Source organism: Setaria viridis, chromosome 1, assembly GCF_005286985.2.
Source record: "Setaria viridis chromosome 1, Setaria_viridis_v4.0, whole genome shotgun sequence".
NCBI classification, from domain to species: Eukaryota; Viridiplantae; Streptophyta; class Magnoliopsida; order Poales; family Poaceae; genus Setaria; species Setaria viridis.
This window is the reverse complement of record NC_048263.2, coordinates 5,006,417-5,032,120: the sequence shown is the minus strand read 5'-3', so window position 1 is coordinate 5,032,120 and position 25,704 is coordinate 5,006,417. Positions and strand designations below refer to the sequence as shown.

Here is a 25,704-nt window from a genome sequence, read left to right as displayed (position 1 = left end):
ACGTTTCTCTACGTTACTAACTAAATGATATACACAGGTGGCAGCAACTGCAACAATCTTTTTCTTAGAAAAGTGTGTTTCTCTCAAATAGAAAGCGGTTCAAGCAACATCATATTTATCTTATAACCTTTAGCTATGATTATGTAGGCAATTGATTTTGTTGGCATGTATATCAATAATACTAGTCGATGATACTAGTACGGTACTACATCGATCCCTATCTCCACGAAGTGTTCACCGTCTCAAGAGATAGACGTTTCTATTCTGCACGTTTTTGATAGAATCACATGAGTGTATCTCCACATAAACATCTACAATTTATTAGTTCTGCAGATTACATGAGCATATCTCTTCACATAAATACTAGCTTCTTCAAATATTAAATTTTTTTTAATAGTGACTATAATTTATCGGTTTCTACTCCCAAATCTTATTGCTACTGTTAAGATATTCAAATCCCCGCAAAACCGGTCAAAGCAACGTAACACGCGTATCATCACCCTTCCTTTTCCTCGGCAGCCCGATGAGCGACGGACAAAAAACTTTCAGCCCCTTTGTTTCCCAGTGCAACAAACCTGTGGGACCCAGCCAAAAGGAAACCGTGGACCCCAGCAGAAGCGGACGGACACGGCCCGCCCGCCCGGCCCGGACCCTCGGCATGCACCTCGCGTGCCTGCTCCGCGCCACCGCATCCCCCGCCCGGCCAAAAGCGCCCGCGTGAGTCACTGACGTCCCGCCCCACGCCAAGTCGCCAACCCTCGGATCCGCTACGCCCGCCCCGAACACCCACCAGCCTCGCGCCGCGTCTCTCCAGGCACGCGCCGCGCCAGGCGCCACCGTCCTTTTCCCTTCCGTTTTCCCCTCGCGCTGCGCTCCCGTCCGAATCCCCGCACCTCGCCCTCCCTTAACCCCAGCCTCGCTTTGCTCGTGCGAGCTCTGTGTCGCCTTTCTCCCGCTGCTCGCTGCAAACCCCCCGCTCCCCTCACGCTCCCCACCCACCTCCCCCTCCTCCTCCTCCTCGAGGCCATGCCAAGGGGAGCCTAATCCCGGCCTGAGCGCGAGCCCGATCCCCCATTCCGCCATGGATCGCCCGCCGCATCTCGACATCGACCTCAACGAGGCGCCGTCCCCGCCGCCGTCCCCGCCGCCGTCCCCGCCGCCGCAGGCTCCGGAGTTCCCTCCGCCCGCCGACGCCGCGCCCGCGCCCGCGCCCCCGCCCCCGCCGCCCCCACCGCCGCAGCCGCAGCTTCCTCCCCCGCTGCTGCCGCTGGTTTCGCCGAGCCAGCAGCTGCGGCTCCAGCAGGAGGCCCTCGAGGTGGTGCTCCGGCTCCACCGCCCGCCCGAGCTGAGGAATACTCCGTTTGGGCCCATAGGGGCCGTGCCCGCCGGGCTGCTTCCTGCTCTGGGCCTGCCGGCGCCGCACCCTGGGGAGGCGGGCTGGGGCTTCCCGCCTCTCATCTGCGCGTCCTGCGGCCGCCAGGAGGAGCTGGGGAGCACCTTCGTGTGCGACGCCTGCGACAGGGGGTTCCATTCCAAGTGCGTCCGCGTCTGGCCGCCGCTCCTGCCCCCGCCCCCGCCGCCCGGGCCCCCTGGCGCGCGCCGGCCCCGCGCCGCGGCGAACGAGGACTGGATCTGCCCCCAGTGCGAGATGCGTGGCGCTCGCTCCACCCGCTGGAAGCTGGGCCCGGTCCCGCTTGACATCAACGCTGCCCCGCCGGAGGAACCCGTCGCAGCCTCCGCCCATGACATCAGCAGGCACTTCCTTGAGCTCCTTTTTACTTATATTGATATGTGCTTGACGCTCGAACTTCTTAGAGGCTATGAGTAGGTTGCTGCTTGCAAAACGTTGGTACTGAGCAACCCGTGATGGTAAGAAGCAAAACAGGGGATAGTGCTGTGAACCTTGTACTACTTATTTTGGTTGTCTCTTTGTTTGGTTTGGTGACTGCTACTGTTACAGTCTTATCATAAGAGTTAAAGTTTGTTCGTTAATTGTTATGCTACATAGATTAGCTTAGTTAATGGCATGTTACCTTTGATTTTTTTCCTTCTCTGTTTGAACTGTATTGCATGAGTATGTATAGTTTTGTATTTAGCTTCTAGTGTAGGATGTTTCTTGCATTGTGCGTATTGTCTCTTGTATATTAGCCCTGTTGGGCACTCAAACATAGAGAACCTACGTTGCTTTTGCCCCAAACCTAAACCTTAGCCACCACTAGCATGTCTTCGGCTTCGCAGTGAGTCACCATTGTGAAGGGTGGGTGCTCTTTCCACATTATGATCCATTCTTCGAAGTAAAAAGTACCATTCTCAATGATGAGCTTACTAAGGGAGGTCTTCTTGCAACAACCTCGAACATATTGGCTCCACATGCTCCTTTGTTCGGTTTAAGTGTGTCCTCTCACTTGAGCATGTTTAAAATGCAATTTCACGACATTGCTCTTCTGACTTCTCCTTGTGGTGAAGAAGATTTTTCTTTTATCTGTTAATTTGTTAATTGCATGATGATCATAAGTGATGTTTCTAGATTCTCTTTGGTACTTCCTTGGGTGTTGGCAACTCGGGAATCGGCACGAGCAACATGAGTCATGGCAGCAACTCCTTAGTGATAGCACTTGTCAGGTGCGGCATGTGCTGGCATGCGGCAGCTCAGAGCAGGATCCGGCGGCTGGGAGATGGCGGATGCGCACGTCAGAATAGCATAGAGCCATGAACCTAATCGGCCTCATGAATGTTCACGTATTAGGCATTTAGGCTTTGTGGGGCTTTTCTTGTTTTCTTCCAATCAAGTATATGCTTAAGTAAGTTAATCAGGATATGGGAGCCTTGTGCGAATGCCTACCTACTCATTGCTACTCGACAAGCTTGATTCAATCTACTCCCTCTTTCACGTACGCCCCTAGTCAACAAGCTCCCGAGCCAATGGGGTCAAGGAACGTGATTGAGGAATGCGGCATGCTACTTGAGGGAGGTTTTGACAAGGTGGGGATGATAATGTTTCTGCGTTCTTGAGACGAGGAACATCGGCATGGTTCCACGTCCCCAGAGCCTTTGCTTATGCCTCATGCGCCTCTCCATCACATGCGCTTCTTCTCATATAAGTTAATTGCAAAACAAAGCAAGAACTCCTATCAACGACCATTTGTGGCCTCAAGTGGTCAATGTGGTAACAGCACAATCCTAGTATAGTACCTGTCACACTTGAGCATTAAGCTCAACTATGCCATGTTTCACATGCTCTTGAGGCCACCTCTGACAAGTATGCTCTTGAGGATCACCTGATGTAAAATATCCGCCACCCTCAATTTCCCACATGCTAGGTGGATCGCCTATTGATGGATCATCATTTCCTTCAGTGCCTCATTGATGTTGTGTATTATTATGTGATTGATTTATTTGCATATAGATGATCCTCATGATTGTCATACCTTGTTGTTCAAACATGTTCTTCGATGCATCAAGGGCTCCCTTTCTTACAATTTATGGATCACTCGCTCCTCAGCAATGTCCCTTACCGCATATACAGATGGTGATTCAATGAGTTTACTAGATATTTGGTCACCAAGTATGGATATTATCTCTACCTCAGAGACAACCTAGCATCGCAATCCTCTAATGCTAGATGACTTCCTCACGCAGTTGTGGAGGTGTGCTATCACCTTTTCCAACTTGGCTGTGGTGCTTCTCCATGAACTCAACCATCCTCTATGGAAGGCGACCGTCCCCGCCCTCATTTGTGACAGTATTAGTGCTATTTACATGTCCACAAACCTATCACAATCTTATCGAGATAGAGCTCTACATTTTGTGCAACAAGATTTCTTTGCTTGAATTTCTTGTTTGGCATGCCCTCATGTTGTCTTGGTTTCATCTATATCTTCGTGTAGGACAACCATTGTTGCTCCTGAACTCCATGGCATACGCTACGTTTGCAAGGTTATCGATGTGATTATGCGTGAGCATTGATGTTTCCCTACATTGCCAAACATGCCATGGCATGCTCAACACGTTTACACACAAAGTCAAAGACCCCTTGCGATTGTGGCAAGGTTGGCACTTATATGTCAAGTAAGCTTGCAGCGAGATTTGTTGTGTTGTAGAATTAGTGGGATAGGTATGACCTATGCAATGAAGACCATTGTGACCATGCCTGATGATGTTTGCAATGATCTTTGTGACAAAAATGTAGGTCATCCCCCTTAGTCAAGGGGCTATTACCTTCCTCGTAAGTCTCCATGCATTGAAACCTAGTGAATCTTGATGGATAGCTATTAGTTCCTTTTTGTCCTTTTGACCTAGGCGAATCTTTCCGCAAATCAAGCGTTAGCCCAGCAATCATGGCCTACAATACAAGTAGTATCCTCCATGTCTACACTAGATCCAGTGACCACACTATAAGTCATGTGGTCATCGGCTCTAGTATGACTAAGTAGTAAATAACCATGTAGACATTTGAACGCGCAATATGAAAACTAATTAGGAAGTTGCTACTACCTGATTCTTTAATTACTGTTTGCAGACATTGAAAACAGAATCTCTTTGAAAGATAACTTTCGCGACTTGTCATGGCGTGGGCATGCGAGGCCCACAAGAAGGCAACAGTACTAGAGAACCTTTAGCCATCCAGGATCAAGTTCCTTTCCATTCCGGTCATAATTCCACTACCATCCTCTATTCAATTTGGAATTTGGTCCCCCCATTCATTAGTTAATGAGGACAATTATGTCTCCTGATAAGGAGCTTAGATGTCTACTTTCCATATTAATATCTTTGTTAGAAAAGATGTTATTACTTGTACATTTTGCACAAACATGTGAGTATGCATTTTTTCCCCATTAGCATATTGTGAAATCTCAAAATGGTTTTACAATACACTGGACTTGTACACATGATTGCTGGAATGACCCGGTGCTGAAATGTTCCGTTCCAGTTAGCAAAACACAATAGGTATGCCAATGGAACTAGCAAGTAATGGTACAAACAGTTATTATCATATGTGTGTCTAGGCAGAGTCAGTCACGTGCGTGCCGGCTCAAAGTAGTGTGGATCCATAGGGGCTTAGAGTTTTGGAAATTTTAACTGTGTGAGTGGGATGGTCCATAAAACTGTATTTGCTTGATTGATTTTAACTGTAAATATCTGAGTGTCTTGACTTTTATACCGGTTCATGCCTGATTTTTGCTGTTCTGCATTCTGGTTTTTAAGGTCCCGATCCATGCAGTTATTTCCATTCACAGGGCTTTTAGGTGGGGATCAAAGACCATTTATGTGCTTACCCATGGATCCACTGAATTTAGGCCCACACGGATAGGTCCCTTATCTGAGTGTGAGTGGAAATGTTTTGTTTCTCCAGTGATTGTTATTTTTGTTGTCTGCCCTTTGTTTGATGATATTCTTGGTAAGATACCACATCTGTTCTATATTAGATGGAAATATTAAAAATGGGAATACATGAAAGCTTGGCAAGCATATTGTAGTTGAGTTAGAAGGAGTTTACTAGCTAAATTTCATACAAGCATACAGCTAATATTTATTATCAACATTTTGTTACAGAAATTGCCAATCATCCAACCATTTTTTTTCTAACGCTACAGCTATCGGTCACAAGTTTTTTGTTTGTTCTGATTAGTTCATGCACATTTATTTACCCTTTTGCTGACCAACTATGATAATAATGTCTTTTCCTTGAGCAAAACTTTTAGGACCACAGTAATATGTAGCATATATTGTGGACAGCCATATTGTTTTTCTTGTTTGAAGGATCAGCACTAGTGCAGTTATCTCTCATAGGCATGTGTTTTTTAATGTTAAGTTCTATATCAAATAGTTACATCTCTTTTAAGTCCTTGTGCACAGAGATAATTTTCTTTTTGGGAGAAACGCAATTTTACATGGTCTGGATTCTGATCTGACTTAAAAGTTCAAACATGACATTGCGATATAATTGTGAAACCAGGCGTCCTAACATCAAAATTGTTCTAAAGTTGCCCCTACACCAAATTGTTCAATCAGCATACTTGTACCAAGAGTGGTCTCTACCTTTCCATGGTTTGAAATTGTTAAATTAGCATCCATATGTTCAACTTGGTCAACCACATCCTTGTAATTCGTTTCTTGCACCCAACCAGGCCTCGTCGGATATACTTGATTGAATGATGACGTGTAATTTGTCAATAAGATAATATTTAGTTAAAGCACGTTTTTGCTTTATATGGTGCTGGTAGACTGAGTCTATAGACCGGCTTTCCCCTTTATATATACCCCTATAACCTGTCTCCCAATAAAAAGAAAACTAAAAAATTAGGTAGAATCCCCAAGTACCCCTAGTGCTCCTGCCCCCTATCAGCACAGAAATCTTGCTTCATACAACAGGAGAGTTGTAGATCGGCATATCTGTGCATCTTGTGGTATTGATCTGAAATAACTTTTTTTTGGGGGGTCCGATTTGAGGGGCGTCGGTGGGGGAACTAGGGCCTGTTGTTTGAGATGCGCATCTAGGGTTCAAACTGAATGCTGATTTGCTATCTTCTGAGTTGTGAAGTGTTTAAATTTGCATCAGATTATCGGTATTACAGAATTACTAAGATAGTCATCTTGAGGGTGAGCTTTCCATGGATCTGATTGATGTAAGAACTTTGCCTATTCTGCTTGTTTTTAGCGGGTAAATCTCACCCACAGTGGAGTTCTGTGATGGGATGAGTTGGATTGCAAGCATCTTTTGGGGGATTTAGGGTTTCCAGAAGGAAAATTGGTCTTTTGCCTATTCTGCTTGTTTTAGTGGGTAAATCTCGTCCACAGTGGGGCTTTGTGATGGGATGAGCTGGGTTGCAGGTGTCTATTTGGGGATTTAGGGTTTCCAGAAGGAAAATTGATCTTTGCCTCTTCTGCTTGTTTTAGTGGTTAAATCTCGTCCACAATGGAGTTCTGTGATGGAGTGTGTGTTGGATTGCAAGCATCTATTGGGGGATTTAGGGTTTCCTGAAGGAAGATTTCTGCGTTCATTCTTTGGCTGCCCGGCGTATGAGCCTCACGGCCGCTCAGCTCCAGTACATATGTGAGTTAGCAGCGTTGTTCCAGAAGATAACCTATTTAGAGTGGCCTGTCTGCAAATCAGATAACCTATTTAGAGTGGCCTGTCTGCAAATCAGATAACTTATTTAGAGTGCCCTGTTTGCAAATCCAATATTAAATATTGATTTACTCCAAATAAGTAACCACTGCAGCCTAGTGGTGAGGACAACCATATCATCATCACCGTTAGTTGCTAACTTCTTGAAGAACTTGGCATGATCAGAGACCTGGCTTTTTCCCCCCTGATATTTAACTATAATGAATGTCATGTCCAGGATTTATTGTTAAGGTGTCTGAACAGAAAAACATGAAACAAATTGATATCCAGAAATGACAGACTTGCATTTACTACAGTAACTTCTATTATTATTATTAAGTACTTCTTGGCATTGCCATGTTTGCTGTCTTTCTTGTCAGTCTGGTCTTTGGTTGCTTTGACAGTAACAATGTCTGTAAATTCGTTAAAGTTTCCCAGTAACCTTCTCATGCAGACACTGTTATCATAAGGTAGCTAACATGTTCATGTGCCTCCTGCAGAGCAAATATCTCTGATGGAGCCCAGTTGAGTGAATTTGCTAGGTTGCCACATTTTGAGGGGGTTCACTTGAACAATACTGCTCTTTATGGTAAGGATGACAGATCAATCATTTACTCATATTTAAAAATTGCAAGTGAGATGTGTTGGTTATTTTGCCTAGAGTTTTAATGTGATTTCTTAGTTCTTAGCTTTTTTTAGATAGTGGTTCTTAGCTTCTAGACAGCAATATCTATCTCTATTTCTTTTCTCAAAAGGATCTCTGTTTTTTCTTTTAAAAGAGGCTTTTAGACAGGGATTTGCTTTGCTAACTGTCAAGCTAAAATCTTCAGTCATTATGCTCGGTGCATAGCCAATCTGTGCCCATTCTCTGTATGGTTATTCTGGTCCCCAAAAATATTCAGGTCTTACTAACATTTTAAGTCAACTGCATGTTGTTCAGAGCTGCATGTACTATAAACATGTGGTTTGAAATGTGATTAGCTATTATTCGTGCAGCTTATACTAATTACACTTGTTGCCTTGTAGATGGAATGCAGTTTATGCCACAATTTGATCTTACTCATTGTCTTGGCATAAGACAGAAATTTACTTCCATAGACCGAGACATAAATGCTGATGGTAATGTACCACAAAGGTCAATTCATTTACGCAGAAAAAGAGATGGTCCACAAACATCAACATTACCCAAAGGTTCTGAGAACCATGAGTTTGTAAATGCCGGAATTTTTATGGAACCATCCTTTTTTACCAAGGCAACGGAACAAAGTACTAGTGAATATAAAAGTTTGTTAAAGCCTCCAAAATTTCTTGTGGAGAAGAGTAGTCATCAACCACATCATTGTCCAGTGAGTATTTTGCTTTGTCCATTGCAGATTCTGGTTCTTCATCCAATGCTCATTTTATGTCCCTGCTCTCCAATTGCGCAGCCTCTTTCTTTTTTTTTGAGACCCAGAATGAAGTGAGATTCTTTTATCTTATGTTTTTTATACTGATTTCAACTACATTACTTTGTTGTGGTGAAACTCTAGGTTGTCCTACCTGTTCAATACAGTGATTTCTTTATTACCAGCTTGGGAGAAATTGACAATCGGACAAGCTACCATAATTCCTACCAGATATGGCCTGTTGGGTTTACATCATACTGGCATGATAGAGTTACTGGTTCACTGTTTGAGTGTGAGGTGTGTGATGGAGGGAATTTTGGACCTATGTTTAAGGTGAGAAGAGTACCGTGTTCAGCGTTCCAACTTCCAGATGCATCAACCACAGTGTGCCCAAACATTGTGAGAAAGGCTGATACAATAGAAACAATGGAAAGTAGTGGTGTCATTGAAGATACTGCTAATGATACTGATGATAATATTTCCATGCTCCTATCGGATTTCTCTGAGACAAACCAAGATTTCTTATCATGTCTCAGTAAAGATATGGAGGGTAAAGGTAGTTTAGGGTGCAGCAGTGTACAAACTTCAAATATGGCAGTGCCAGCTGTAGTGTTACATTCTGGGTCTTCCAGTCGGGCACCGACTAAAGATGCAAATCTGCATGACAAGATTGGGGACTTTACATTTGAAGGAACAACACCCTCCTCAGCTTGGAGGATGATTTCTTGTGCTATGATGGAAGCTTGTGAAAAAATGTACAAGGAACATGGCCATTTGGCATTATCCTGCACGCACAATATTGAAAAGTCTTCATTTGACTATGGGAGCGGATCTCAGAACACTGACGGTCCTTGCAATCTATTGGCTAGATTTTGCTCATCAAATGGGCCCAGGATACCACGATTTATAGAAAAGGAGGATGATGTGGAATCAGCTTGTGCATTACTTAAAGAATGGTTGTATCAGGACAGAATTGGGTTTGATTTGGAATTTGTTCAAGAAATTGTGGAATCTCTTCCTAAGTCCAGGGCTTGTTCAAACTATCAGTTCTTGCGTGACAGGACTGGATTTAACTCTTCACTGACAATCGCAAGTGGTACACTGTTAGCTGTTAATAAAAGTAGTCCAAGCAATGGGGATGTCATGTCATATGGTAGACATGGATCTATAGTGACTGGGCCACAGGATCATGCTCAGCCTAGCTCTTTTAGCATCCGTGAGCTTCCTCTAGGAAATCCTTTTAGCCGCAAGCTTCCACCAGAATTGGCAGGAGATGTTTTCCAGGTAGTTTGGCCCCTGTTTTCTTTCCCTTGTTCCACTGTTTAAAACTGACACCTCTTTATTTGTTCGTTTCTTGTTCTAAGTTTTGGAACTGGGTTAACCTTGCAATGTTCTTTTAGGTATTGGAGTTTCTTGGACGATTTGCTGAAATTATTGGCCTGAAAGAACTTCCTTCAGTTGAGCAAGTAGAAGATGAACTTATTAACCCATGGCCAATTTGTGCAAATCAAAAGGACATTCAACACTATAGGGATCACACTCCACCAATGAATTCACCTGCTAATGTTTCTACATCATATTCAAATGGTGAATCAGGCCTAACTACTAATGAAGAAACAGCATCTGTGTTTATTCCAGTTGAAACTTCAACATGTGAAGCTGCTGAAGATAAGTTGGCTGCCCAGACACTTGGGAGATGTAGTGGTGTAGTGTTACCTGAGATCCACCTTGCACTCTTGAAAGTTCTTTTTACTGAGCTAGTGCCAAGAGTTGCAATTTTTGTGGATCCAAGAATTGATTCAAAGGAATCCAAATCTAAACGGGGAAGAAAGAGGGATACTGATACTCTAACAAGAGAATTAAAGATTGATATGCTAACTGCTAACAAATTAACTTGGCCAGAGTTGGCTAGAAGGTATATTTTAGTTGTTTCTTCCCTGAGTGGCTGCATGGATTTGTCTGATATTTCTAGTCGAGAAGGAGTCAAGTTGTTCCGCTGCCTACAAGGTGATGGTGGTATACTGTGTGGAGCCCTACCTGGGGTTGTTGGCATGGAGAAGGATGCATTGGTAAGGAGTTTGCCTTGTATTAGCTTTATTTGCACTTCTGATTTATTTGGCACAGAAGATACATAATTTTCAGTTTGCCCTGTCTCTGCTGTCTTCAAATTTAGAGTTCAATTACTCCCTCCGTCCTTAAATATATGATGTTTAGGACAAGCGCTTGTCCTAAACGTCATATATTTAAGGACGGAGGTAGTATTTTAGTTGGCTGGTAGCAATCTTGCATTGGTCATTAATGTTGTATCATTATGTTCTGTCTTTTCCTGTATTTATCTTCAACTTTGTTTTATGTATCCACTTTTATAATAGCAGGCTAAATCCTATTGTATTTGTAATATGTTACATATTACACAATTCCATTATGGGGTAACGGTGGACCTTTGTAGAGGGAAATTAAATTTAAAGAAAAGCTAACTGAACCTTTCTAGCCAAGCCAGCATTATTTGTAATTATTTGTTTTCTAAATTCTACTAGCACTTGTTCGCTATTTGTTTTTGACAGTTATGTCTGCATATCATTAGCAATAATCTTCTTGTATTTCAGTTGCTTGCCGAGGCTGAAACATTGATATGCAATTCTTCAGCGAATGAAGGGAATAAGGTCTTTACGATGGATTACAAGGATAGTGATATTGTACATTCCCCTGAGCAGCCCGCTTGTGATGCTACATTACCGGATTGGGTGAAATCACTGGAGCCTGTGAGAAAATTGCCAACTAATGTAGGAACAAGAATAAGAAAGTGTGTTTATGAAGCTTTGGAGAGGAAACCTCCAGAATGGGCAAGGAAAATTTTGGATCATTCAATCAGTAAAGAGGTCTACAAGGGTAATGCATCTGGGCCAACCAAGGTTTGTCAAGTTCCTGCTGATGCTAAGTGATATATTGAACTACTTTTGTGTTTGCTTTCATATTATCTCATTATCAGATATATTCAGCTCCGTGTTTACTCAAAACCTCACCACATGTTTATTCTTTTAATATGTTATTTACTTTGAACTATTGACAGATTCCTCACAAAAAAATGGGTATGTCAGAGATAGGTAGGCCTAGGATAGCAAATTAGGTATCATTTATATCTTTGTTGGAGATGCAAATTCTGTTCCCCTTCAGATGCTCTTCTAACATGCCTTTTCTTCTGTAGCTTATCTGATCAGAAATTTTTTGTTACTTTTTAATCTGAACTTACTACCATTGTCCCAGTCTCATGAAAATTGGGTATGTAGCTGCAAGAAGAGGAAAGGCACCAGGTTGGAAGGCCATTATGCATGCTGTGAAACTATGCTCAAAATGTTTTTTTTTTCTCGAACACGCAGGAGAACTATGCTCAAAATGTTACATTTAGATGTTACAAAAGTTACCATCATAATATTATTCTTACTTGGTTTCATATAAATCAATGGTCAAATCTATGTTTTGGAGATGCGTTGGTGTCTTAAAGACTTAAACATCACTTTTACTTCAGCATCAAACTAGACTTGATCTTCACCTTTGTGTTTACTGTGTATCCTTTACTCTGAGAAAATTAGGACTAGGGTATCCGTAGAATGTACTAAAAGGTGTTTTTTTTTTCAGAAACTTGTCTTATCTGTCTTGGCAGAGGCTTGTCGTAAAAAAGTACCCCAGAATCCAGAAAAACCAAGAAAAGAGAGAAATATTATCTCCATCTCAGAGGCTATCTTGAAAAAGTGCCGTATTGTCCTACGGCGTGCTATTTCTTCCGATGAATCAAAGCCTTTTGGCAATTTGCTTGGAACAACTCTAACAAATTCCAATGAGAATGAGGATGAGGGCATTCTTGGATTTCCTGGTATGGTATCTCGCCCTTTGGACTTCCGCACAATTGATATAAGGCTGGCTATGGGAGCTTATCGTGGATCTTGGGAGGCCTTTCTTGATGATGTACAAGAAGTATGTTTTCTTTGGCACCTTGCACTTCTGTAATAGCTTGAAATGACGTTTTATACTGTCCTTTCTGCTATTTCCATGAAAACTAGACACATCATGGTACCCATGGCTGTACTTCTACTTGTATCATTTTGCCTGACATTTTCTTTCGGTCACCATGTTGTGCCCGTATTCTACTATTACAATGCTCTTCTATACGTCTAGAACCTGGATTGCTTATTCAGGAATTATTTGATATGTCTGCTTTTAGCCCCTGGACTGCTTGTTTTATGAATTAATAACAGACAGAACCCTAGTGTTGAATAACTCAATTATAATCCTAATATACTTATCTTTGAATCTTGTTATTTATTTCAGTAATGCAGTGATACCCAATATCCATGCACCACTTTTATTTATTTTCTATTGAAATATGTTGGTTGTTTCTTCACACTTCTTATGAGTCATTCTCTCATCTTTTTGAGATTTTTTTTTAAAAAAACCCTCCCATGTATAGCTCATGAAGCAAGAATTGGTCATATCTTCATGACTCCCTTATTCTCACATGCAACTAGTTCTGTAGACTGACTAAGCTTTACTATGCTGATGAGGTTCAGTTGCCTTGAGATGGAACCAAACTATCCAACAAAGAAACTGAGTTACGATAATGTGTTTAATTTAGTCTTGAAACTATATTCATTTTTATTGAAATGTTCATTATATGAGCTCAGATCAAGATATGCAGCCAAAACGCCGTTATATTTTGTGGACCACCTTTGCTAATGTGTTGCTAACTGAGCAGTGGACAAAACATTGTAAATTGTATTTATTTCTGTCATACTTGGAGAACAGAGTAATAACTTGGTTGGTAGAATCTCACACACCTAGGCTTGAACTGGGTGCTCGCAGGTCATGTGAATACCTCCCTAAAGGGTTCAGTATTACCCTCAAAACAAAGCCAAGGGGATGCCTTCTCCCTATTATCTTTTTTTTTCTTTTTAAATGCATTTATTTTGGTGGATGTGCTCTTTTCGCCACTTTTACTTTACCTCTGTTATATCTTAAAAGAACCCATGTGCAACATATTCAGTGGTCAAAATTCAAAATATGGTGTCTTTTTGTTCACCTGCAGGTAATCCATAATCTGCAAACTGCATTTGCTGATCGACCTGAAGTGCTGGTAATGGTTGTAGCGCTGTCTCAAAGTTTTGAGTCATTGTATAAGTCAGAGGTTCGTTATGCTTGCCTGTTCTTGCAGGATCTTGCTTTTTATGTTCAGGGATGTATAATTTTAGCTGTTACCATATTAATAATAACCTCCATTATGGTATCGTTAATGTACCTAAGAACTTGATTTCCAATAACTACTTGTTCACCTCTCTTAGTTCTCTGAAGTGATTGCAAATTGTGAGCAAAGTTTTGGAATATTATATTTGCAGTTGCACTTGTACATATTGATCTATGCTTCCCAGTGATAATGCTTAGATACCAGTTTCGTATATTGGCCTTACTGTGACCATTTCTGTTTATTAAATAATATGCTCTTGATTTTTCACTAAACCTTTCTCATTTTTTTTTACATGACTGGTGCAGGTACAAGACCTTGTTAAAAAATTTGACAAATATCTAAGCAACGAGAATGGTAATTCGGAAATCCACAATCAATTACAAGATGCTCTCATGGCAGCAAACAACAAGCTGCCCAAAGCCCCATGGGAGGATGGTGTCTGCAAAGTCTGCGGCATCGATCGGGACGATGAAAGCGTCCTTCTGTGCGATAATTGCGACTCTGAATACCACACTTATTGCCTGAACCCACCACTGGCACGCATACCACTTGGAAACTGGTACTGTCCATCATGTTTGTCAGGGCAAAACAGAACAAATATTGATGACAATACTCATGTCCTAATGCAAGAAGAAAAGAAGTGTGTTGGGGAGGAAGCTCATGTTTTTCTTGAGAAACTCAACAAGTTAGCTATGGCCATGGACGAGAAGGAGTACTGGGAGCTTAGTGTACCAGAGGTGTGTCTTTATCTTTGAATTGAATTAAAGTTATCAGCTTGTTACTCTTTGAAAGCTTTTCATGTATTTTTGTGTATCATTTGCTTAGGAGTCTTTGTGTTCCTTCGTCCCAGATAACTAAAGTATGTGAACATGCAAAATATATCCTTTTGAAGTTATTTAAAGTTGTTTAAGATTTGTCATTTGTAATATCACATGGGCACTCTAGCTTTACATGGCTTGAACTTATCAGAACTCACTATTCCCTCTTGTTTTTTTTATTTAATAAATCACATTTTGACTGGTCGCGTAGATTTAGAAAATTACAATGCTGGAAGATGATCGTTGTCAGCATGTATAAATGCTTAGGAAAGAGAATGGAATAAGGGTCAACGAGAGCAAATGTCCATAAATGTAATGTGCATGCAAACTTTATAATCTGCAACAGGATTACAAAACAAATAGGCCTTCGCAATCAGTGGGGGTTGGAGGTTGTGCTAACTAAATGTTATTTGTCATGCTGTTTTCTATGAAAGATAAGTGACAACCTTCTGATATGTTATTTTGATCTTCAAATTGCAGAGGATATATTTGCTGAAATTTCTATGTGACGAATTGCTCAACACAGCTCTAATCAGGGAACATTTAGATCAATGTTCAGATAAGTCAAATGATCTCCAGCAGAAGTTACGTTATCTGAATTATGAACTGAAAGAGTTGAAGTATCAGGTAGAAATAAGAAGTACATATGCTACACAAAGTAGATGGATGAAAAATGATCATGTAAGCAATAGTTCAGGACCTGTGGAAAATCAGCAGCGTTCTATGCCCACAGCATTGGAGCATCTTGAAGAAGCTGAACGGGTTAATGTTGGAGTTAACCTAAACACAGCTGCTGAAGGGGCTCCTACTGGACCATTGAATGTGGGTAAACCTTACAGTACGGACAATGACATATCCAGTACATCTGTTACTGAAGGAAATAGATCTTTGGGACTTTCAAAACAAGCATCGGATATAGTTACTGACCGGATTGACGGGAGTTCCATTGGTGAAGGGTCCCAAAGTTGTGAGAAATCAGTAGGTGGCAGAAGTGGTACTTGTGATAATTTGAATATGGGAGAGGATCATTCTGCTGCAGTTATCAGTACACCAAATGGAGAGTTGCCTGATGACAATGCTAGGACACCATCCCAGGATAACCTTGAAGCATCGACAACTAAATTGGCCGACCATGATGCTGATAACAATGAAACAAATAATTTATTGGATAGGATTTCACAGGTTCAGGATTCAATTAGCACATCAGAGTTACAGCTCAGTATGGCATCCTTTAGAAGAGAGTGCCTTGGAAGGGATTCTGTGGGTCGATTGTACTGGGTTACAGGAAGACCTGGTAAACGTCCTCGACTAGTCGCTGATGGAAGCATGCTGATACCCAAAGACAGAGACATTAGCATGGTCACCAGCTATCCTCAGTCTACATTTGATTGTAGAGGTTGGAATTCGGCATCAATTGTTATATATGAATCTGATGAAGAAATCAAGTGTCTTGTTGACTGGCTAAGGGACACTGATCCAAGGGAGAAGGACCTGAAAGACTCTATCCTGCACTGGCAAAAGTCTCTTTATCACCAGGCTAGTTTTTCTGTCAGTGATTCTCCAGCATCCAAGTTTTCAAAGAGTGAACCACTTACGGACCTTCCAGACACCAAGGCTTTTATAGTTTTGGAGCAAAAATATGGCCTGCAATTGGATCAAGACACTACTGAGCTATCCAAAAAGAGAGGAAGGAAGACAAAGTCAGGTTCTGAAGAAGGAATATATCGCTGCGACTGTTTAGAACCTGTATGGCCTTCTCGACACCATTGTTTAACTTGTCATGAGACTTATCTTACATCGACAGAATATGAAGGGCATGATGGTGGAAAATGCAACAGCAGCGATGACTCTCCTAATCAAAGCAAAGAAAGTGATGAATCAAAACTGAAGGGTACCAAGTCTGATATAAAGGAAAAGGATCCTGTAGATCATAGTTGCTCTGTTGAGCCATCTAACAGTGGAAATTTGGATCCATGCCCTGTAGACTTTGAAGAAATTTGTAAAAAGTTTATCACAAATGATTCAAACAAGGAGATAGTGAAGGAGATTGGGCTCCTTGGATCAAATGGAGTTCCATCTTTTGTTCCTTCACCTGCATTTTTCCTTGATCCACCAGCTCTGTTAAGTGAAAATAAAAGAAATGATGATATCCCAAATGATTGGTCTTCCTCTTTGGAGGAATGCCAGGCAATGTCTGCCAAAAAGTCTGGGCAAGAGGGAGTCCAAGCTGATCAAGATTGTCCTGGCAATACAGGTGATGAGCAGATGCCAAAATCTAAGAAGCCTGTTAGGGATAGTGCTTCAGCCAAGGAAGCATCTTCTTTGACAGACAAACCGACAAGATTACTAACTGTTAACGGGGGCTTGGTTCCGGAGGGATCATTAATGCCTCTGATAGGCAGGAACTTTCATATCCTAAAGCAGCTAAAGATAAACTTGCTTGATGTCGAAGCAGCTTTGCCTGAGGAAGCATTGATAGCCTCAAAATCTCAGCAAATAAGAAGACGTTCATGGCGTGCTTTTGTGAAGGGTGCAGAATCAATATCTCATGTACGTCAGCCTATTTATTTATTTACTTCCAATTTACTGACGAAAACCTATTTAAATAGTACTGGTTTTTTTTCCCAGAGAGTTTCCATGCACCATTTTTGTTTCCCAAGAAACTAATCTCTGCTGTTATAGAAACCAACTTGATCTCTATCTCTATTTTTTTAAGAAATCTCATCACCTTCCTAACTAAATAATCTCCTACATTTTTTTGACTTATTACTCCTAATCTTACTTCCCACTCTCAATCAACCTTGCATCTGAATGTTGCATTGATTTGAGCTGCCCTCTCTGTTTGACTCAAAATGACTATTGCATGGTCTTTTTGTCGCCAGACTGAGAAATAAGGCCAATAAAGAATTTTATTATTTAGGATGTAATTAACCAATTGGCGGTGTGACAGATCCAAATGGTCATGGGACCTAATCAGTAATCCCTGTCTGTTCCTTCTAACTCAAATCTGCGAAATTGCAGTTTCAGTTATGCTAGAAATCATTTCAGTATGATTCAGTTACTGATTAATCATGGCCTTGCCTCTTTTAGGTGGTACTGGCAACCAACTTCTTGCAGAGTATGATAAAAGCCGAGTTCCTGAAGAAAGATTGGTGGTATTGGTCCTCCTTCACAGCAGCTATCAAGACGACAACCGTATCAGCGCTTGCACTCAGGATCTACACCCTTGACGACTGCATCATGTACACAAAGGATCCTGCTCCAAACCCTGATCCAGCTGACAATGCAAGATCTGGAAACAAGGGGAAGAGGAAGAGAGATGCCGATTCATGAGCATCATGATGGAGGGTGGGTGCTCCTGGCTCCACTGTAGATTCTAAAATTAGAAGTTTCTCAGTTCTCGGCAGCATAACAATGCGGTCAGGTAGATCGGAGGTATAGATGATAGTGATACAAGTCATCTTGGTTACCGTAGATTGTGGTGTCCCATCAAGGGTGTGACCTTGTTCTACCCATTTCGGTCTCGTCATACTTACCAGCCCGCCGACTTCTGTTGTTGTTAAGGTTCAGAATAATCTCTGTAAATTCTGTTCGAGGGATGGCACCAGCAATTATTCCGGCAGGAGCAGCGGCGATAATTTGCCTAATGGGTTGGCCTGTTCTGGGGATTAGATCAGGTATTGCTAGGTCGGTAGGATTGATCCCATTTCTACCCTGCTTCGTTTTATTTTAGTGGCAGCAGTGGGTAGTTCTCATGGTGTTTTTTTAGTGCCGGGCATTGTGTTCAGGATGTCCCTGCAGTATCTGACTGCGTTAGGGCATTGACACATGACGAATGTAATATTTTTTTTGACATAGAAGTTGTAACTAAACCGAAACTAATAATGAAGAATGAAAATGAATCCATATCCCCTTTCCCCGTTTCTTCATGTCAGAAGAGTTTTCACTTCTGCCACCCAACTTGTGTGGGCGGAAAGGTTGAACAACCGCCCCCATCGCTAGGTTACTGCCCTGCTTCTTGGTTTTGGTTTGGGACTTCGAGTTGGGATAAGATGGACAGAGAAAAATGAGTTGGTGAAGGTAGGTTTGGTAGGGAAATGGAGTCTTGATCTATTTGATCCTGAGGTCAGTGTACTCCCTCCGTCCCAAATAAACCGCTAGCTTTTTGGGCTAGCTTCCGTGCTAGGGGAAGCTCGAAAGCAGGCAAATTCCGGTAGCTTTCTCGGCCTACTTCGTTAGAATTACCCGCCTGCTATCGGCACCACCGTGCTGCAGCTTAAACAAAATAGACCCTTAGTGTGTGGTGCTATCGTGCTGGTAGCGCCAAGCGTGTCGTGTAGATCGATGGCACGACCGTGGCCGCCCTTGGGGTTGGGGTGCTCCTCCACTTTGCCTACGGCGAGCGCTGCCCCGGCCTGCTTGTTCGGAGGTTTCAGCTAGCCTTGTAGTAGGGTGATCTGAGCTTTGAGGTTGAGGCTTAGGTTGCTCCTGTGATCTTTCTCAAACTACTAAAATAAATGTAATGGATAAGATTTTCCCTGAATGGAGGTCATATCAGTTTCACAACCACATCTTCGTCAGCATTTGATTCTTCCTTCAGTCCTAGCGGGGGAAGCTGGCCAAGGCCGAGGAAGAAGAGAGGGAGGCTTCGGCCCCGGTTAGAAAAAGGAGAAAATGGAGAGGGAAATGTTGGGCTGGTACTACTGGGCCGAGGTTGAGAACGGGAAGAGGATTTGGCCCAGACTTATTTAGGTACTGATCGAGAAGTTCCAGAGAAATTGGAAGATTCAAATCTGAATCAGCATAAAAAGAATTCAGAAAACTCCAATAAGTTACAACTTACAAGCATCTCATGAGCTCCTTTTTGTGCCGGTTTTCATGTTATATCATTTAAATTTAAGTCGACTGCCATGTACTTTGCCTATATTCCAATCGACAAAATTAGCATTTGTTTAAAGGAATTTCTAATAGTTTCACATCTTGATTGGATTTTATTATTAATTAGCAAAAGATAACAGGGTGTTACATGGGCGATGGCCGCGGTGGGCACACAGGGTTGCACGTGGGGCAATTGGCCTGGCACTCGGCCCACGTTCGGTAACAGTTCCCTTATACTGGCAGCAATAACAGAGGTTGTGGTTGCAAAAATCCGAAACACGGAATTTGAGGGTGATCTTCCTCTTGTCATCTACTGATGTGTTCTTGACCGTGGGAGCATTTGAACTTGTTCTTCCAGCATTCTGAGTATGACCTATTGGAATAGTTTGTTTTCGCCTTAGGAGGTAACTAAATACACATCTCTATTCATCAAGAATTTAGTGACAAGGTACACTGAAAAAAAGGGAAGAAAAAGACAGGACGACAGCATATACGTACACTGTCCGGATAGTGCTAGGCACCCAAGAATCATAACAAACAAGATAACCACCACATGCGGCAGGCCACTGACGCCGCTGCCCCTCATATTGGATCTTTCACTATTCGTCGTTGGATTGAATCGTATGAGAGAGATTGAATGTGAGCTATGGCCATGGTTCAATGTGCCGCGATATATAGAGCATACGGAGTACCAGGCTCCGCCTCTCCCGTCTAATTTATTGCTACTAATATAGGAAAACGGAGTTATGGCAGATAATTTTGTTTTGCCAACAAGGCTGGCAAAGACCTACATTTAGATCCTGTTTCAGCTGACCTTTAGCTGGGTGGTAAGTAAGACACTAGCTAAACTTTAATTGGGGATCCCAACAGCTAATCTTTACATAGTCATACCATTTGAATAAAATCTCTACCCATATATATGACCTTATAAACAGGACTTTATATTAATGAATTAATTTTGCCAAATCTATAATAAAATCTCTACCCATATATCTGACCATTAGAATAGTTGTTCTTGATGCCCTGGACTCCTCAGTTCATCCGAATTCATGAGACCACTTATGTCCTGCATTCTTCTATAACGTAATGATGTTGCGGCAAACTCCCATGTATGTCCTGCATCTTCTATAACGACGTGAAACTGGAAAAGACACTTCTCTAGCTACTAACTGCAGAAACACCCATTCGATAGGACTAACCGATGAGGATGGTTCATCCATGCCGGCTTGGAAGTAGATGAAATATTTTGCCACTATCAGTGGCGGCCATTCACTTGCGTCTCCGCTTGCAGATCTAGTTCTCCTCCCTTGCAATTCACTTGCGCCAGATGGATAGAACGATGACCAAGATGGAGCGTCATATGGTCGAGATAGCGAAGATTGAGGTTGTGGTGCATGCGGTGGCATTGGCGATGGCGCATGAGGGTTGGAGGCAGCCTCTGTCGAGATACTTTGCCTATATTCGGATCAACAAAGTTAGCATTTGTTTGGTGGAATTTTGAAAAGGTTTGCGTTTTTACTGGTTTTTATTAATAATTAGCAAAACATGGAGGTGTTACATAGGCGATGGTTGCGTTGAGCACTTAGGGTTGCACATGGGGCAGTTGGCCTTGCACTCATCCCACGATTTGAAACACTTGCTTGTATTCAAACAACAATAGCAGAAGTTGCGGTTGCAGAAATCCTGGATGCAGAACTTGAGGACTATCTCCTTATCTGCTGATGTGTAATTAACCATGTGATGAGCATTCGAACTTTTATTGGCATGGCTATTTTGATAGTTCCTCCATGTTCCTCCATCCTTCTGAGTATGACCTATTGGAATACTTTGTTTTCATCTCACTAGGTACATAGCATCATGAATTTTGTGACAGGGTACATAGCACAAAAAAGAACAAAAATACAAGATGGCGGCATATACGTACGTTGTGCGGGTAGTGCTAGGCACACAAAAGTCATAATGAACAATATAGCCACCACATGCACCAAGCTGCTGATGCCGTTGCCTCTCATACAATTTGATCTTTTACTGATCATTGTATCTGTTGGACTGAGACGTATGAGACAGATTGATAACATGAGCAATGCCCATGATTTCGATGTGCTACGGTATATATAGAGCATATAAAGTACAGAGACAAATCTACATGCTATTCTCACTTCATCTTTATGTGAGGCCCTCCTTTATAAATTATTGCTACTATGTTAAATATTTATTCACCGTCATACAAGGCTAAAAAAGCTCTTCACTTTGTGTCAACAAATTAATTTTGCCAACACCATAATAAAATTTATTTGTACCTATATATGACGTGGATGATTTTGTGCAATTTATATATTTATTAAAGATGTAGTTAAAAATTTCCACAAACTTCGAAAAAATATAGGTCTTCTAAAATCGCGCATGTGCAATAAGCATACATGATGATGGATTAGTGCTCAATAATCAGGATCCAAATTATAAACCATGTGATGGAGTCCGCGTGTGCATGCAGATCAAGCCAAGCAAGCAGGGGAAAAACTGGCACGAGCATTTTTTTGGAGGAAAAAACATCCTGCTAGTAAAAGTGTTTGTATTGAAACAGAAACACGTCTGAAAATATCTCATTCAGTTACATTGGACATGGGATAAGTGGCACTGATCGATGAGCAAGTGCTCATGTACGCTGCATGAATCAGCTGTTTCTTCGTCTTCTTTTTTCGAGAAACTCGATACAACTCGGGATATCTGAGAAGACACCCTGCACTCCCTCTTGCGTATGGTTAGCAACTCATGCGCGACTTTATTCTGTTCTCTACTAATCTTGACGAACCTCATGCTTGATAGAATCTCAGCATCCTGGAGAGCGTCACGAATTATGAACGACGCCAATGATCTATCTATGCCTCCAGCTTTAAGCTTCTCCACCACTCACTCCAAGATCGCCTCTCGGTCTGGCCAGCGCCCGGCCATCCTGATTCCCTCAAGGCAAGCTTGTGCCTCCACCTCCTCCGCGTCTCTGCAATGCCTTAGGAGACACTAGGAAGCCAAGAGTGGCTAGCCAGAATTATTTCTGATAATTACTCCCACAGCTGCCCCTCCCGTTTCCTTGATGAAGGCTCCATCAACATTGATCTGTAGGGTCTCTCCAGGCGGCGGTACCCATCTTCCATCAGCAGCCGGCTTCTTCACGACGGGGTGGGCATTCCTTCCTCGGTCCAGCTTCTTCTTCCCGCGTGTATCGCCCTCCACTTGTTGTTGTTGGATTTGGAACAGTGCCTCTATGTAGTGTGTCAGAAAAAGCACTGAGCTGGCGATAGAGATCTGCTCTCCTGCTTGCAATAAGTTGTTCTTGACATTCCAACACCTCCATATTAGCATGAGAAAATTTGAACTAGAAACGGCATCATACCTGTCCAATATGGCAAGTAGCCGTTCAAGCCCTGTATTTCTCAAATCTGCTTCTGCTAGTAGAGCCACTTGCTTCCTAAGCTCATTCCTGAGGGCACGTGCGTACATGCAAGAGATGATCGCATGAAAAACATCCTCCATTTGGTGACCACACAACTCACAGCTGCACTCGTGATCAAGATGCCTATACTTCTTGTTCTATCTCATTGGCAGCCCATTGTTGACCACCTTCCAAGCAAAAACTCTAACCTTTGATGGCACTCCAGCACTCCACACTCGTTTCCACAGAGCTCGCTCTCCTTCTATACTAGAGTTGGAACCGGTGGCGCCCATCTCATACTTTTCACGCATAGCCAACTTGTATGCAATTCTGACCGAGAGCATGCCTGTCTTTTCAAAGTTCCACGCAATCCAGTCTGCAGATGGTGTGGAGGGTAGTTTAATCTTCAAGATCTCATCGACATTGCAGGGATAGAAAAATCTTCTAATAGCAGCTTCATCCCATATATTGGCCGTCTGGTCAATGAGGTGGGAAATCCGTCGCAACCTACACGTCCTCACACTCCCGATTGGCTTCATACCATACGACCTGGGTATCCAATTGTCTCGCTATATACGAATGGAACTACCATCGCCGACCCGCCAAGTTACCCCCTTCTCGAGCAATTCCAGCCTATACTCAATGGCCCTCCATGTTTGCGAGGCTTCCTCGGCTACCACAGTATCCAAGAGGTTTCCTGCAGGGAAGTATTTTTGCCTTTAGGATGCGAGCACACAGGCCATCTAGGAAGATAAGTAAGTGCCAAGCCTGTTTAGCAAGTAGAGCATGATTAAAAAGCATCAAATCCTTAAAACCCATTCCTCCAAAACCTTTGGGCATTAGCATGGTCGTCCATGGAACCCATTGAACTTTTCGTCTGCCCCTCTCTGATCCCCACCAATAAGCATGAATAGCTTTCATTAGATCCTCACATAGACCACCCATAAGCTTGAAAATGCTCATGATATAGTTCGAGAGCGCTTGGGCTACTGATTTAATTAGGACTTCTTTCCCAACTGACGACAACTCCTTTTCCTTCCAAGCAGTCATGCGCTCTACAAACCTCGCCTCAAGTGGTTGGAAAATTCCTCTTTTTATGCGCCTCTGAGGTGTAGGTAGGCCCAAATACTTCTCCTCAAAATCCAATCTCTCCACCCCCAGAATGCTATGGACCTGTTGGACAACATCCCCTTCCCTTCCTTCTTGCATGAGCAGAGAATATTTATTGGGGCTTAATAGCTGGCCTGTGTTCCTCTCAAATATAGTTAAAATAGCTTTTACCTGGTGTGCCGATTCAACAATAGCACGGAAGAAGAGCAGGCTAGCGTCGGCGAACAACAGATGAGAGATGCTCGACGTGCGCCTACAGACTTTGATTTCCTTTAGCCGTCCTATTCCTTCATGGTGTTTTAGCAGGACAGAGAGGCCATCAGCAACTAAAATAAAGAGGAAGGGCAAAAGCGGATCACCTTGACGTAGACCACAAGATGGGGTAAAGGGTGCCAACGGAGCCCCATTGAAGCGAACTGTGTAGCGAACAGTGGACACATATGTCATGATCCACTGCACCCACTGACTTTGAAGGCCTAGCTTCTCCAACAAAATCTTTAGGTAACCCCAGTCAACACGGTCATACACTTTCAACAAATCCAACTTATATGCACAAAACTCCTCCTTATCACCAAAACCCTTCTGAATTGCATGTATGCACTTGAACGCAATAATAGCGTTGTCTGTAATCATATGGCTGGGCACAAAAGCACTTTGCTCTGGCGAGATAATTTCTCCCAAAAATGGCCTCAACCTGTTCCAGGCACTTGGAGATAACTTTGTAAATAACATTGCATAAGCTAATGGATCGGAAATCCTTTAGCTCTTCTGGGTTATTTCCTTTGGGGATTAGCACTATAGCCGTGTCATTTATACTCGGTGGCATAATCCCATCCAAAAAAACTTCTTGACAGCCCTAATCACGTCTTCCCGCAATGTGTGCTAGTGCCTCTGGAGGAAACGTGCTGGGAATCCATCCGGCCCTAGAGCCTTCAGGGATCCCATCTGGAAAAGAGCATCCGATATTTCTTGATCTGTGAATTCTTTGCATAGCTGTTGATTTATTGCCTCTGAAACTTTGTGTTCAGTTAGATTGAGAAGCTCGTTTGGTATAACACCCAGATTTGCCTCATACAACCTCATGAAGAAATCAGCTGTCATTTGCTTAAGGCCATGCGGAGTATCACACCAATTGCCTTCCGCATCTTTCAGCTTCTTAATATGATTCTTACGAGCTCGCCAAACAGCTTGCCGATGAAAATAACTTGTATTACTATCTTCCTCTTTTAACCATGCAATACACGAGCGCTGCAGCCACATCATTTCTTGGCATTCTTTATGTACCATAGAATGTAAAAAAAAACAAGATCAACATGTTAAGTGGAATTCAAATTATTAGGGATGATATAGACTGTAGATAATGTGAGCACAAGAGACTACAAAATTATGGTAGCGAACCGCACGGCTTTGGAGAAGTCACAGTGAAAAACAGATGCTCATCGTTCTCAGTACTGTTGCATCTAGAACACAAATAAGAGGTATCATTTCCTCCATTGTTCAGAGCTTTGAGTTCCAGTCCTCCAAAAGAGGAGTTACCGAAGTATTTTTGCCCATAAGGCTTTGGCTCGCTCAGCACCCTCCATGAAGTCCTGTGAAGGGGGTTTCACTGAAGGTGAAAAGATCTCTAGAGCCTAGTGCCTAATAACCCTCTAGGTCCTTTAGGTATACAAAACTTGTTACAAGCTGAAAAGCACTGAAGACTGAAGAGTACACTGAACACATGAGAAGCCACTACTTCA

At 42.5% G+C, this 25,704-nt stretch overlaps 1 protein-coding gene across 2 annotated transcripts; it reads left to right on the top strand.

The window, feature by feature from the left end:
- Positions 1 to 991: 991 nt before the first annotated feature.
- Positions 992 to 18,476, top strand: LOC117862221 (methyl-CpG-binding domain-containing protein 9). Of its 2 annotated transcripts, none has more exons than XM_034745756.2 (11): positions 992 to 1,755; positions 7,609 to 7,697; positions 8,135 to 8,454; positions 8,638 to 9,777; positions 9,894 to 10,562; positions 11,100 to 11,405; positions 12,130 to 12,465; positions 13,574 to 13,672; positions 14,035 to 14,466; positions 15,028 to 17,097; positions 17,638 to 18,476. In XM_034745756.2, the coding sequence occupies exons 1-11, from the start codon at positions 1,082 to 1,084 to the stop codon at positions 17,878 to 17,880; spliced, it is 6,378 nt and encodes a 2,125-aa protein (XP_034601647.1). In that variant the 5' UTR covers positions 992 to 1,081; the 3' UTR covers positions 17,881 to 18,476. The 2 variants fall into 2 exon arrangements, with proteins under 2 accessions (XP_034601647.1, XP_034601656.1); XM_034745765.2 differs by lacking the exon at positions 992 to 1,755 and adding an exon at positions 6,501 to 7,054.
- Positions 18,477 to 25,704: the final 7,228 nt, after the last annotated feature.

Excerpts from the sequence above, each read along its gene's own strand:
- LOC117862221 (XM_034745756.2), top strand. The coding sequence starts at position 1,082 with ATGGATCGCCCGCCGCATCTCGACATCGACCTCAACGAGGCGCCGTCC. Across the intron at positions 9,778-9,893 it reads TGGCAGGAGATGTTTTCCAG|GTATTGGAGTTTCTTGGACG; the intron begins GTAGTTTGGCCC and ends ATGTTCTTTTAG. Across the intron at positions 17,098-17,637 it reads GTGCAGAATCAATATCTCAT|GTGGTACTGGCAACCAACTT; the intron begins GTACGTCAGCCT and ends TGCCTCTTTTAG.